Here is a 15499-nt window from a genome sequence, read left to right on the forward strand (position 1 = left end):
CAATTTTCTGGAACAGTTTGAGGAGAATAGGTATTAAGTCTTCTTTGAATGTTTGGTAGAATTCTCCAGAGAAGCCGTCTGGTCCTGGACTCTTGTTTTTGGGGAGGTTTTTGATTACCGTTTCTATTTCCTTACTTGTGATTGGTCTATTCAGATTCTCCATTTCTTCCTGATTCAGTTTGGGGAGATTGTAGGAGTCTAGGAATTTGTCCATTTCTTCCAGTTTGTTCAATTTGTTGGCATATAGTTTTTCATAGTATTCTCTTATGATCTCTTGTATTTCATTGGTATCTGTTGTGATTTCTCCTCTGTCATTCCTGATTTTATTAATTTGCGATTTCTCTCTTCTTTTCTTGGTGAGTCTGGCTAGGGGTTTGTCAATTTTGTTAATTCTTTCAAAGAACCAACTCTTTGTTTCATTGATCCTTTCTATTGTCTTTTTTGTTTCAATATCGTTTATTTCTGCTCTTATTTTTATTATTTCCCTCCTTCTACTGACTCTGGGCCTTGTTTGTTCTTCTTTTTCTAGTTCTGTTAGGTGTCGTTTGAGGTTGCTTACGTGAGCTTTTTCTTGTTTAGTGAGGTGAGCCTGTATTGCGATGAATTTCCCTCTTAGGACTGCTTTTGCTGCATCCCAAATGATTTGGTATGTCGTGTTCTCATTTTCATTTGTCTCCAGATAATATTTGATTTCTTCTTTAATTTCTTCAATGATCCATTGTTTGTTGAGAAGCGTGTTGTTTAGTCTCCACATTTTTGCACCTTTCTCTGCTTTTTTCTTGTAGTTGATTTCTAGTTTAATAGCGTTATGATCAGAAAAGATGCTTGATATTATTTCAACTCTCTTGTATTTATTGATGTTTGCTTTGGTTCCCAAAATATGGTCAATCCTTGAGAATGTTCCATGTGCACTTGAGAAGAATGTGTAACCTGCTGTTTTTGGATGAAGTGTTCTATATATATCTATTAAGTCCATCTGGTCTAATTTTTCATTTAATTCTATTATTTCCTTGTTGATTTTCTGTCTGGATGTTCTGTCCATTGGTGTTAATGGTGTGTTGAGGTCCCCTACTATTATTGTATTGTTGTTGATGTCTTCTTTTAGTTCTATTAAGAGTTGCTTTACAAATTTTGGTGCTCCTGTGTTGGGTGCGTATATATTTATAAGTGTTATGTCTTCTTGGTGGAGAGTCCCTTTTATCATTATATACTGTCCCTCTTTGTCTTTCTTTATCTGTTTTGCTTTGAAATCTACCTTGGCTGATATTAGTATAGCGACACCTGCTTTCTTTTGTTCATTATTAGCTTGGAGTATTGTTCTCCATCCCTTCACTCTGAGTCTGTGTTTGTCTTTGGGGCTGAGGTGTGTTTCCTGGAGGCAGCATATTGTTGGATCTTGTTCTTTGATCCATCCTGCCACTCTGTGTCTTTTGATTGGGGAGTTCAATCCATTTACATTTAGAGTGATTATTGAGACGTGGGGGCCTACCACTACCATTTTGTGTCTTGTTTTCCGGTTTTCTTCAGTTTCCTTTGTTTCTCGTCCCATGGTTTAATCTGTTCTGATGTAGAGCTGCTACTCTCTGTTGTTGTCCTTCTACTTATCTCCTCTGCTCTTGGTTTTGTAGCCCCTTTCCTTTTTTGGATTTTTCAGGAATGAGGGTTTTCCTGAGGATTTCCTGAAGAGGAGGTTTTGTGGCAATGAACTCCCTTAATTTTTGTTTATCTGGGAAAGTTTTTATTTCTCCATCGTATTTGAAGGATATTTTCGCTGGGTAGAGAATTCTCGGCTGTAGGTTTTTGTCCTTCAGATTTTTGAATATATCATTCCACTCTCTTCTAGCCTGTAAAGTTTCTGCTGAGAAATCTGCTGATAGCCTGATGGGGGTTCCTTTGTAGGTTAGTTTCTTTTGCCTGGCTGTCCTTAATATTTTCTCCTTGTCGTTGACTTTTGCTAGCTTCACTACTATATGCCGTGGAGTTGGTCTTCTTGCATTGATAAAGTTTGGAGATCTATTGGCTTCTGTCACCTGAAGATCCATCTCCCTCACCAGATTTGGGAAGTTCTCAGCCATTATTTCTTTGAATAGGTTTTCTGCCCCTTTCTCCTTCTCTTCTCCCTCTGGTATACCTATAATCCTTATGTTGCATCTCCTAATTGTGTCTGATAATTCTCGGAGAGTTTCTTCATTTCTTTTAAGTCTTGCTTCTCTCTCCTCCTCTGCCTGCAACAATTCTATATTGCCATCTTCCAAATTGCTAATTCTTTCCTCCATATTATCGGCCCTACTGTTCAGAGCATCTAGATTTTTCTTAATCTCCTCTATTGTGTTCTTCATTTCCAGTATTTCTGTTTGGTTCTTCTTTATCGTATCAAACTCTTTTGTGACATAGCTCCTGAACTCGTTGAGTTGTCGGTCAGAATTCTCTCTTAACTCAGTGAGTATTTTAATGATGGCTGTTTTGAAGTCATCATCATTTAGGTTATATATCTCATTTTCTTTGGGATTGTTTTCTGTGTATTTGTTACTTTCTTTCTGTTCTGGAGATTTAATGTATTTTTTCATATTGCTTGATGATGTTGATTTGTGCCTCCGCATGGAGATAGAGTTTAGTTGCTCCTTTCACTTGTTTCAGCTGCTGCGGTGGGGGGAGCAGCTGTTTATACTTCACCAACCAGGAACCCTGTCCGTAGTTGCTAACTGGGCCTGGGCCCCTCTTCGTAGCCACAGTGGCCCTTTGGATTCCCTCCTCTGCCGTGGGGGCCGTCACGGGGGGCTTCAGGCTGCAGGTGCCTACTGTTGTTGCCCACCTAGATGCGCTCTCTCCTTGGGGTCTGCAACGGTGTTATGGGCTTTTCCAGCGGCCAGGGGTGGGATCACTTTTATTTGTCGCTCGGTTGCTGTCGGCACCCACCAAATCTCACTTGTCCTCTATGGGTCGCAGGAGAGCTATTGGCATCTTCTACAGTCTGTGGTTAGTACACCTAGCTATGCTGCTTTTGCCCTGGGGTCTTCCAGCCTTGTGGCTGGCGGCTGGGTGCCTTCTACTGGTGCTGTGCAGAGGCTTTCCCTAAGGCTTCTGTGAGCCTGTAGGGTTTCCCCCTAGGCTACTAAGCTGGGTCTCTGGAACTCTCTCCAGCCCCAGTCCTCTCCGAGATCTCCGGCAATCCCTAGCCTCACCGGGTGGGCAATGGCAGCTGGGGGTCGCCCCGCCCTCTGGGCTTCTCTCCGGGCCTCTGCCGGGAGCTCTGAATGCTCAGCGTGGCCCCTCTGCTACCGGCAGACAGAGAGTTTTGTCTGCTGCCTGGCGGAGCTCCGGCGCTTCCCCTCCGGGTCGCCGGACCCGCCTTTGAAAGTTCCCCCGCCCCGGTCCTCTCCGAGATCTCCGGCAATCCCTAGTCCCACGGGGCGGGCAACGGCAGCTGGGGGACGCCCCGCCCTCTGGGCTTCTGTCCGAGCCTCTGCCGGGAGCCCTGAATGCTGGGCGTGGCCCCACTGCTAATGGCAGACAGAGAGTTTTGTCTGCTGCCCGGGCGGAGCTCCGGCGCTTCTCCACCGGGTCGCCGGACCTGCCTTTGAAAGTTCCCCCGCCCCGGTCCTCTCCGAGATCTCCGGCAATCCCTAGTCCCACGGGGCGGGCAACGGCAGCTGGGGGTCGCCCCGCCCTCTGGGCTTCTCTCCGGGCCTCTGCCGGGAGCCCTGAGTGCTCAGCGTGGCCCCTCTGCTACCGGCAGACAGAGAGTTTTGTCTGCTGCCTGGGGGAGCTCCGGCACTTCCCCTCCGGGTCGCCGATCCGGCCTTTGAAAGTTCCCCCGCCCCGGTCCTCTCCGAGATCTCCGGCAATCCCTAGTCCCACGGGGCGGGCAACGGCAGCTGGGAGACCTCCGTGCCCTCCGTGTCTCTCTCTGGGACCCTCCGGGTGCCCCGAGCACCAGGCCGGGTCTCCCCGCCAATGGCGGGGAGAGACTCTCCCCGCGGGCTCAGGTGTGCAACTCCAAAGTTTCCCTCTGCGTTTAGGAGTAATTGCGGGGGGTTTAAGTAGGGTTCTGGTCACCTGTTTCCACCGTCGCTCCTCTGTTGTGTTCTCGCTCCTGCCCTAGATGTGTGTGGATCCTCTGGGGGCGTCCGTTGGAAGAAAGCCGCTTGCGGGTACTAGGCTGCCCGTCGGGGTCGGAGAGTTTTCACCTATTTCCACATCCTCCCGGAGGAAAGTCCGTCCGCCTTCCGATGTATAGTCGCGTGGGTGTCTCAGACGTCCTGAGATGCTGTCTGGATATCCTTTGTCAAGCGATAAGTGTCCAAATAATTGTAGACTCGAAGGGCGAGAGACAAAGAGGACTACTCACGGCGCCATCTTGGAATTCCTCCTCGGTAATGTACTAACTTTTAAAGACTCTTAAGAAAGGAAATATGAGCCAAGGATTTTCTATCTAGCCCAACTGAACTCCAGCTATAAAGGCCACAAATAAACTCCTGTGAACACGAAGGACCTCAGTGAATGTTCTCCCCGTGGGGCTATCCTGAGGAATTTACTCGTGAACGAGCTCCAACCAACCCAAATGACTGAAGATACTGGAGGGACATCTACACGAGGACTAGCAGAGGGCGTTCTACATACACACATGCATATGTATGGATGCACATATAACATACATCCATATTATTCATAGAACTAACATTGAGTGTGGAATATGAGAGAGGCAATATGATGTGTAATGGCCATGTACTGACCATGCAGATGTAGGACAATTACCAAAAAATGGAGAGAAAGGAGAGAGAATACATAATATAGAAAATATTGCTGATTGCCTACGGGTATTAAATAGGAACTCAAATCTGATGCAGAAGGACAGGGAGGACTAAGAAGTAAGTAGGTAATTCTAATGTTTCTGAAAGAAGAGAATCAACTGACGATAGCCAAAAAATCAGACTCATCGGGTATTATATAAAGACATTTATATGAAGGTAGCTGTTAGTACAAGATACAAATCTTCCTGAGTACCAAAATACACATTGAGAGAGAGAGAGAGAGAAACAGAGAGGGAATAAAACAAATAGTGAAAGATTAGTTACAGAGATACGGATGTAGAGACATAACTATTTAACATACGTATTATATATAAAACATAATTCACTACATGTTATATATCACTATTATTATATATGACTATTTATTATATTAAATAGGTATATCACTATATTTATAATAAAACGACACAACTAAAGCCAAACATATTGATCAATGGTTACACCAACACATGTAAGAGTCTCAACTCACAGGTAAAAAGAAAGAGATTTGCAGATTGACTGAAAAGTAAACACCCACCACTATGCTGTAGACACAAGATACAGCTAAAACAACCAGCTTCAGAGCGATAAAGGTAAGGGAATAGAGGAGGTTATATCACAGAATATGCAAATAAAAGAAAGCAGGGGTCCCGATTTTGTTATCAAACAAGTTGGAGTCACACAAAAAGCATCACAGGAGACAACGTGGGACGCTCTCTCATGGTAAAGGCTCAGTAAAAATATAACTACACAGCTGAACTTCAGAAACAGAGACCACAGGTGATGCGAGAATAGAAGAGAAAGAGACCAGCAACTGAAGACTTTAACACACTTTGCATTTAAGGTGAGAAGATGAGGAGAAAAATTAATAAGAATATGAAAGAACTAAACAAAATCAACAAGGTAGATCTTGTAGATACACATTGAACTCTCAATCCTCAAAATAACAAAAATACTTCTTGTTTTCAAGGCACAATATTATTTTAATAGTGAACGCCTGGAAACAACCCAAATGTCCATCTACAGGAGACTGGCTAAATAAGCTGTATGGTGTCCGCAGAATGGACTCCATTGTGGCTGAGAATGGAATGAAGGATATCTGAACATACCACTGTGAGCTGAGCTCTGGGATCAATTGTTAAGTGGAGAAAAGCCAGTTGGAACAAAGTGCGCAGTATACAACCATTTATCTAAGAAACAAAGGTGATACAAGTATGAAACCCAAATATATTTATATTTAAAATAGCAATGGGAAGGAAAATGTTAAATTATAAATATGGCCATCTCTGGGGGAGGGCGGGCCTGCAAGGAAGGCACAGGAATAGGAGAATTCCTTAAACGTGGTCCCCTTCAGAGAATTTACTTTGGAAACAAAGATATTTGGCACAATTCCAAAATATAATTTAAAAAGTGATTTCTAGGAATAAAAAGAAAACACTGATGGCGTCCTCCGCTCCACGCATGATGATAACAACATGTGGTTCAAGTGTCCACTCAGGTGTTGACCATCCAGCTGGAGACGGACAGGCAAGCGGGTTTAGGTTAGAACCGGACGTGTGAAGTCTGAGACTTCCACAATGTGATAGCAAGCATAAAGGATGAGGAGTGGAGGTTTAGAAAAATGTGTGTCAAGGAAAACATGGGAGAAGGAGACATCCGGGCTGGTACTTAAAGGAATGGTAAGAAACTGCTGAGATGAAGTAGGAGAAGAAGCATTCTAAGAGGATAAAACAGCGCAACCAAAGGTGTGGAATTGGTACTGCTTACCCTTCACAGACTGACAGGATCTAACAACTTAACGCACTTCTGTGTGACTCTAAGAGAATAATGAGCAACTCACTGTTCTTTGAGAGGAAAGACCAAGACAATAACTACAGAGCATTCAGCAGAATGTCTGGCACGTGGCGGCACTCCCAAACAGTAGCTGTTTATATTATCTCACTTTTCACTGCAAGTACATACGACTCATACACATAACGCTCATTGTGGACCCTAATACTTTGATGCTTTGAATATTTGCCAAAATCGTGCCTCTTAATATATCTTATTTACGTGCCTACAGGACAAAGAGTAAGGCTTATCTGTTTATATCCTCTTTATCTAAGCAGAGTGACTTGAATTCAAATTACTGAAAGGGTAAAGAGAAAGGCTTTAAATGAAACCTTCCACATAATGCAGAAGGCATTGCATCTGTTGGCCCATCAGCAGGTACGTCAACGCACTCGCCTTTAGCCTACTGTGTGTGAAGATTCCTGGGGAAGAAGTTTGTCTTTGTAAGGAAAAGTCTGCCCATTGGAAGGAGTGATTAAAAACTAACTCTTGAGGAGCATCATTACAGTGAGATTGGGACGACTTTGTAACCTCCTGAGCCCCCAGTCACCCAGGAAACACATCCGAGTCTCCCCTCATTGTACGAGAGTATAAAGGCCACCAGGCCCCCAGACCACAGATCCCCCATCATGCACAAGTAATCCCAATGGTGAGTCTTTCCCCCTGTTTCCTTCTCAGCGCTCCACCGGACAGCAGCAGGCATTTTTCTCCTTTGACATATAAAGAGATTTGGCCTTGTGATAACCGTCCTCAAAATATTATCTAGAATCATGCAAAGAAAAGGAAAAGGTGACACATGTAAAATCTCTGTAATAGAATATCGTATGATATTCCCAACTTGGAAGACACATAGGCAGAGGAAGAAACATGAAAGTGGTGTCACCTGGCTTAACACGATCAATGAATCGCTGCAGAAGAAGGAAATGATGCTTTTCTTAGAAATTCTGGCATGTTTAACCTAATAAGCACAATTATTAACTCAGTAATATTAATTAACTCCCCAGCAGGAAAAACAACAGGGAAAGCCTGTTACTCATGGTAACATCAGCTACTCAGCGGAGTATAAAAGGGGAGCGGGATGGGAGACTCTCAAACTCAGGAAACCACTCTTGTGAAACCCACTCCTACCCACTTGTGGAACCCCAAGCCTTCCACTGACACCATGGTCAGCTCCTGTTGTGGCTCCGTCTGCTCTGACCAGGGCTGTGGCCAGGAGACCTGCTGCCGCCCCAGCTGTTGTCAGATCACGTGCTGCAGAACCACCTGCCTCCGCCCCAGCTGCAGTGTGTCCAGCTGCTGCAGGCCCCAGTGCTGCATCTCCAGCTGCTGCAGGCCCCAGTGCCAGCAGTCTGTGTGCTGCCAGCCCACCTTCCTCCGCCCCAGCTGCAGTGTGTCCAGCTGCTGCAGGCCCCGGTGCTGCATCTCTAGCTGCTGCCGCCCCAGCTGCAGTGTGTCCAGCTGCTGCCGCCCCAGCTGTGATGTGTCCAGCTGCTGCCGCCCCAGCTGTGATGTGTCCAGCTGCTGCAGGCCCCGGTGCTGCATCTCCAGCTGCTCTCGCCCCAGCTGCAGCGTGTCCAGCTGCTGCCAGCCCCAGTGCTGCATCTCCAGCTGCTGCCAGCCCTCTTGCTCCAATTCTAGCTGCTGTGGCTCCAGCTGCTGCCACCCCTCCTGCTGTCTGCGCCCAGTCTGTGGCCGGGTCTCCTGCCACACCACTTGCTACCGCCCCACCTGTGTCATCTCCACCTGCCCCCGCCCTGTGTGCTGCCCCTCCGCTTGCTGCTGAATCTCTGCCCTGTGACCACCGTCTGTCTACCTCTGTTCTCACAGATATAGACCCCACTGTTATGCTGACCTTTAGGAAACAGGGAGTGTGCTTGAGGTCACTTGACTGAACTGGGCCTCAGGATTCCATTGGGGAACCGGGTCACGCTGTTGCAGGAGACAGATGTGGTCCCGAGCACTTACGCTTAACCGAGTTTACCCTTCAACCTGACCAGTGGTGAAATCATTCTCCTGACTTCTTTTTTCTAGGGCTTTTCTGTACCCTGCTATATTTCTGTAACAAAATAAAGTTACTTCTCCCTGCATTAAAAATTCAGCGTGATTGTGGCTCCCTTGAGATTTTGTCTTCAGTTTCTAGACAAGAGTACCTGACCTGTTCCTGCAGGACACACCACATGGTCTTATCACTTCTCCGTAAATGGTTCATTATTCACTGCCTGATTTATTCCTAGATGCCTCCTTAGTTCATGAGCAAATCACCTAAGACTATGAATGTCTCCAAGGAAAAGAACAAAGAAGTGAAACCGGGAGTTTGGCGGACTCCACGTAAATAAAAGTAAAAAGAACACAATACGTGCTTCGTGGTCACATCCGCTGTCGTAGCTGCAATGTGCTATTTGGCACAGTCTGCACGTTTGTCTTCAGACTCGCGCTCCATGACACGGGTGTCATCCACGCAGCAAAACAAGTGTGTGCTGATTCTGCCCCTATTTACAATAGGACCTTAGTCCTCACGCATTTTTTCTTTTGATAGGAGATTTCAAATCCATATACACTGCAAAGACAGACAGGCAACCTAGAGGAGTGCAGCAGGTCCTTCATAAGACAAGGTGCTTGGTGGAAACCGTGGCATGACCACAGCAGAGAGCAGTATTGACTTCCTGTCAGGTGTTTCTGTGTGGAAACGGGGGTCAAGCGTTTTTCCTGAAAAGTGAGTCTCCTTTCATTGATCCTTCCAAATGCCAAAATCTTCACTCATTCATTTAAAAAGTATTCATTGAGCATTTATTACGTGGCGACACTGTTAAAGGTGCGGGGGTAACAGCGGAGAGTAACACACACAAAACTCTCTGCACTAAGGGAGCCGCCACCCTAGTGGAGGTTCTCAACAAAAGTCACTGATGTGTTTACTTTTTAATATTTTTCTAGACATTTTTCCACTGGTTTGTACACTATATTTCTCCCTGTGCTTTATTTATATGAACGAGACTGAGCTTTGGAGCTTTTCTTTAGGTGCAGGTATCTGTGATTCAAATGGGGACACGGTCCCCTAAAAGACAGTTCCTTACTCCACAATCTGAGAGCCCCACCAAAGCTGCCTAGTTTGGAGAGGGAGCTAGGGGGCTGGCTCACTGAAGAAAGAGAGCATGAAAATAAATCATCAGTTACTCACTTGAGGTGACAACTAGACAGAAATTTGGGCTCCTACACTCAAAACAACTCAAGAAACTAACAAGTGAATTTAACAGGGACGTGACATATAAGGTCAGTGTACTCAAATTAATTGTATTTGGTATACTAGCAACAAACTACGACATAATTAAGTTTAAATGAGAGCAATTCTATTTACAAAGGCATCAAGAACGCAAGATGCTCAGGGAAAAAATACAAAACTGTGGAAGAACTCTGCCTGCAAAGCTGCACCGTTGCAGAAGGACAAATCAGGGAAGAGCTAAAGGAATGGAGACACACCCCCTTCGTGGACCGGCGCGCTCAGTATCGCTAAGATGCCCATTCTCCGTCAATCAGTCTAAAGATTCAATGCAATCGCAATCAAAATCCCAGTACGCTGATTAGTGGATGCTTAGAAGCTGATTTTAACATTTGTATGGAATTTCCAAACCCATCTTGAAGACTGAAATGAAGAAAGATACAAAGGGATTTTGAAGGAAAAAGTGACAGAGAAAATACACAGAGAATATCTATAATAGATCTTCAAAGAAGAAAAACAAAGCTATGAAACACAATGAATACTAAGAATTGAAATTCAAATAAAAGCTCACTTGTACACACCTGGAAAAAGCAGCCCACAGCGCTCAAAATTGAGACACAATGTTATAAAACTATTGGATTTTTTTAAAAAGAGAAACTCAATGAAGATCTAGACAAAAAATCCATGTCAGTTATAAGGAAAGGGGAAGTGGATTGTGTTCACACTTTTTGATGGCAATACTTTATGTCAGAAGGTAATGGACTAACATTTTAAAGACACTTAAGAAAGGAAATATGAACCAAGGATTTTCTGTCTAGCCCAACTGAACTCCAGCTATAAAGGCCACAAAAGACTCCTGTGAACACGAAGGACCTCAGTGAATGTTCTCCCCGTGGGGCTATCCTGAGGAATTTACTCGTGAACGAGCTCCAACCAACCCAAATGACTGAAGATACTGGAGGGACATCTACACGAGGACTAGCAGAGGGCGTTCTACATACACACATGCATATGTTTGGATGCACATATAATATGCATCCATATTATTCATAGAACTAACATTGAGTGTGGAACATGAGAGAGGCAATATGATGTGTAACGGCCATGTACTGACCATGCAGATGTAGGACAATTACCAAAAAATGGAGAGAAAGGAGAGAGAATACATAATATAGAAAATATTGCTGATTGCCTACGGGTATTAAATAGGAACTCAAATCTGATGCGGAAGGACAGGGAGGACTAAGAAGTAAGTAGGTAATTCTAATGTTTCTGAAAGAAGAGAATCAACTGACGATAGCCAAAAAATCAGACTCATCGGGTATTATATAAAGACATTTATACGAAGGTAGCTGTTAGTACAAGATACAAATCTTCCTGAGTACCAAAATACACATTGAGAGAGAGAGAGAGAGAAACAGAGAGGGAATAAAACAAATAGTGAAAGATTAGTTACAGAGATACAGCGATAGAGACATAACTATTTAACATACATATTATATATAAAACATAATTCACTACATGTTATATATCACTATTATTATATATCACTATTATTATATATGACTATTTATTATATTACATAGGTATATCACTATATTTATAATAAAATGACACAACTAAAGCCAAACATATTGATCAATGGTTACACCAACACATGTAAGAGTCTCAACTCACAGGTAAAAAGAAAGAGATTTGCAGATTGACTGAAAAGTAAACACCCACTACTATGCTGTAGACACAAGATACAGCTAAAACAACCAGCCTCAGAGCGCTATAAGTAAGGGAATAGAGGAGGTTATATCACAGAATATGCAAATAAAAGAAAGCAGGGGTCCCGATTTTGTTATCAAACAAGTTGGAGTCACACAAAAAGCATCACAGGAGACAACGTGGGACGCTTTCTCGTGGTAAAGGCTCAGTGAAAATATAACTACACAGCTGAACTTCAGAAACAGAGATCACAGGTGATGCGAGAATAGAAGAGAAAGAGACCAGCAACTGAAGACTTTAACACACTTTGCATTTAAGGTGAGAAGATGAGGAGAAAAATTAATAAGAATATGAAAGAACTAAACAAAATCAACAAGGTAGATCTTGTAGATACACATTGAACTCTCAATCCTCAAAATAACAAAAATACTTCTTGTTTTCAAGGCACAATATTATTTTAATAGTGAACGCCTGGAAACAACCCAAATGTCCATCTACAGGAGACTGGCTAAATAAGCTGTATGGTGTCCGCAGAATGGACTCCATTGTGGCTGAGAATGGAATGAAGGATATCTGAACATACCACTGTGAGCTGAGCTCTGGGATCAATTGTTAAGTGGAGAAAAGCCAGTTGGAACAAAGTGCGCAGTATACAACCATTTATCTAAGAAACAAAGGTGATACAAGTATGAAACCCAAATATATTTATATTTAAAATAGCAATGGGAAGGAAAATGTTAAATTATAAATATGGCCATCTCTGGGGGAGGGCGGGCCTGCAAGGAAGGCACAGGAATAGGAGAATTCCTTAAACGTGGTCCCCTTCAGAGAATTTACTTTGGAAACAAAGATATTTGGCACAATTCCAAAATATAATTTAAAAAGTGATTTCTAGGAATAAAAAGGAAACACTGATGGCGTCCTCCGCTCCACGCATGATGATAACAACATGTGGTTCAAGTGTCCACTCAGGTGTTGACCATCCAGCTGGAGACGGACAGGCAAGCGGGTTTAGGTTAGAACCGGACGTGTGAAGTCTGAGACTTCCACAATGTGATAGCAAGCATAAAGGATGAGGAGTGGAGGTTTAGAAAAATGTGTGTCAAGGAAAACATGGGAGAAGGAGACATCCGGGCTGGTACTTAAAGGAATGGTAAGAAACTGCTGAGATGAAGTAGGAGAAGCATTCTAAGAGGATAAAACAGCGCAACCAAAGGTGTGGAATTGGTACTGCTTACCCTTCACAGACTGACAGGATCTAACAACTTAACGCACTTCTGTGTGACTCTAAGAGAATAATGAGCAGCTCACTGTTCTTTGAGAGGAAAGACCAAGACAATAACTACAGAGCATTCAGCAGAATGTCTGGCACGTGGCAGCACTCCCAAACAGTAGCTGTTTATATTATCTCACTTTTCACTGCAAGTACATACGACTCATACACATAACGCTCATTGTGGACCCTAATACTTTGATGCTTTGAATATTTGCCAAAATCGTGCCTCTTAATATATCTTATTTACGTGCCTACAGGACAAAGAGTAAGGCTTATCTGTTTATATCCTCTTTATCTAAGCAGAGTGACTTGAATTCAAATTACTGAAAGGGTAAAGAGAAAGGCTTTAAATGAAACCTTCCACATAATGCAGAAGGCATTGCATCTGTTGGCCCATCAGCAGGTACGTCAACGCACTCGCCTTTAGCCTACTGTGTGTGAAGATTCCTGGGGAAGAAGTTTGTCTTTGTAAGGAAAAGTCTGCCCATTGGAAGGAGTGATTAAAAACTAACTCTTGAGGAGCATCATTACAGTGAGATTGGGACGACTTTGTAACCTCCTGAGCCCCCAGTCACCCAGGAAACACATCCGAGTCTCCCCTCATTGTACGAGAGTATAAAGGCCACCAGGCCCCCAGACCACAGATCCCCCATCATGCACAAGTAACCCCAATGGTGAGTCTTTCCCCCTGTTTCCTTCTCAGCGCTCCACCGGACAGCAGCAGGCATTTTTCTCCTTTGACATATAAAGAGATTTGGCCTTGTGATAACCGTCCTCAAAATATTATCTAGAATCATGCAAAGAAAAGGAAAAGGTGACACATGTAAAATCTCTGTAATAGAATATCGTATGATATTCCCAACTTGGAAGACACATAGGCAGAGGAAGAAACATGAAAGTGGTGTCACCTGGCTTAACACGATCAATGAATCGCTGCAGAAGAAGGAAATGATGCTTTTCTTAGAAATTCTGGCATGTTTAACCTAATAAGCACAATTATTAACTCAGTAATATTAATTAACTCCCCAGCAGGAAAAACAACAGGGAAAGCCTGTTACTCATGGTAACATCAGCTACTCAGCGGAGTATAAAAGGGGAGCGGGATGGGAGACTCTCAAACTCAGGAAACCACTCTTGTGAAACCCACTCCTACCCACTTGTGGAACCCCAAGCCTTCCACTGACACCATGGTCAGCTCCTGTTGTGGCTCCGTCTGCTCTGACCAGGGCTGTGGCCAGGAGACCTGCTGCCGCCCCAGCTGTTGTCAGATCGCGTGCTGCAGAACCACCTGCCTCCGCCCCAGCTGCAGTGTGTCCAGCTGCTGCAGGCCCCAGTGCTGCATCTCCAGCTGCTGCAGGCCCCAGTGCCAGCAGTCTGTGTGCTGCCAGCCCACCTTCCTCCGCCCCAGCTGCAGTGTGTCCAGCTGCTGCAGGCCCCAATGCTGCATCTCCAGCTGCTGCCAACCTTCTTGCAGCATCTCCAGCTGCTGTCACCCCTCTAGCTGTGGGTCGAGCTGCTGCCGCCCCTTCTGCTGTCTGCGCCCAGTCTGTGGCCGGGTCTCCTGCCACACCACTTGCTACCGCCCCACCTGTGTCATCTCCACCTGCCCCCGCTCTGTGTGCTGCCCCTCCTCTTGCTGCTAAGCCCCCTGCCCTGTGTCCACTGTCTCCATTTACCTCTATCCCCATAGATGTAGACCCTCCTTTTGTGCTGACCATTAGGACATGGAGTGGGGTTGATGTAGCTCACCTGAGTAGGGTCTCATGATTTTATTGAGCCCACCATAGGCCCACTAACTCTGTGAGCACATTCTGGCACCAGTCCAAATTCTACTCCTTCTGAACCTCTCCCTCTTATCTAACTGTAAATTTGCTTATAACACACCGACTATTGCGTTGACAAATTCTCCCTTTTAGCTTTTGGGCACCAGGCCATGAAGCTCAAGGAGCCGAAGCCTGACTTCAGTACTTCTACGTGACAGATTTTTATAATCTCTCTCTTGGCTGTCCAATGAAAATTCTCTTTTATACTTGTTATTCTCCAAATTTTTCTATGTTATAACTCAATGCCAAAATAAACCACCACTTTCCTGTATGAAAATTCAGTGTGATGACACTCTTCTTTAAGATTTCCTCTGCAGTCTGGACAATCCTACTTTACCTATACTTGTAGCACAGACAACATGGCTTTGTCAATCTTTCAATAGAGATGGAACCATGTCATGGGTTTCTGCTGAGAACTACAGGGTTTTTACTTAACCTCGTATATCTTACTTAGAACCTCATTTCTCCCATGACAAAAATACCAGTTCTCAGGGGCATCAATGTAATTACTCATTCTCTTTATTCTATAATGTTTTCCCAACAATCTCAGAATAATATTAGCAATACAGTCAGGCACCGCATAACGACCTTTCGGTTAACAACAGACCACGTGTACAATGGTGGTCCCATAAGTTTAGTACCATAGAGCCTAGGTGTGTAGCAACCTATTCCATCCAGGTTTGTATGTGTGCACTCTATGATGTTTGCACAATGACAAAATCGCACAAGGACACATTTCTCAAAACATGTCCCCATCCTTAAGCAACACTTAACTGTAGTGACAACAATATGGTTACTGAAAACAAACTTGAGATAGTTTTTCAGTTTTGTTTTATTTATTTATTTTTGATCT

General features: G+C 44.1%; 2 protein-coding genes across 2 annotated transcripts; both read left to right on the plus strand.

Annotated features, from left to right (window-relative positions):
- Positions 1–7695: 7695 nt before the first annotated feature.
- LOC138916245 (keratin-associated protein 4-8-like) lies at positions 7696–8714 on the plus strand. Its single transcript, XM_070227307.1, has one exon. It carries the CDS (start codon positions 7699–7701, stop codon positions 8401–8403), a length of 705 nt encoding a protein of 234 aa, XP_070083408.1. The 5' UTR covers positions 7696–7698; the 3' UTR covers positions 8404–8714.
- Positions 8715–13921: 5207 nt separating this feature from the next.
- Positions 13922–14923, plus strand: LOC111775640 (keratin-associated protein 4-7-like). Its single transcript, XM_023652540.2, has one exon. The coding sequence runs from the start codon at positions 13927–13929 to the stop codon at positions 14464–14466; it is 540 nt and encodes a 179-aa protein (XP_023508308.2). The 5' UTR covers positions 13922–13926; the 3' UTR covers positions 14467–14923.
- The last annotated feature ends 576 nt before the right edge of the window (positions 14924–15499 follow it).

This window comes from Equus caballus, chromosome 11 (assembly GCF_041296265.1).
Source record: "Equus caballus isolate H_3958 breed thoroughbred chromosome 11, TB-T2T, whole genome shotgun sequence".
Taxonomy (NCBI): Eukaryota; Metazoa; Chordata; class Mammalia; order Perissodactyla; family Equidae; genus Equus; species Equus caballus.

Bases quoted from the DNA above. Each gene is read 5' to 3' on its own strand.
- LOC111775640 (XM_023652540.2), top strand. From the start codon at position 13,927: ATGGGAGACTCTCAAACTCAGGAAACCACTCTTGTGAAACCCACTCCT.
- LOC138916245 (XM_070227307.1), top strand. From the start codon at position 7,699: ATGGGAGACTCTCAAACTCAGGAAACCACTCTTGTGAAACCCACTCCT.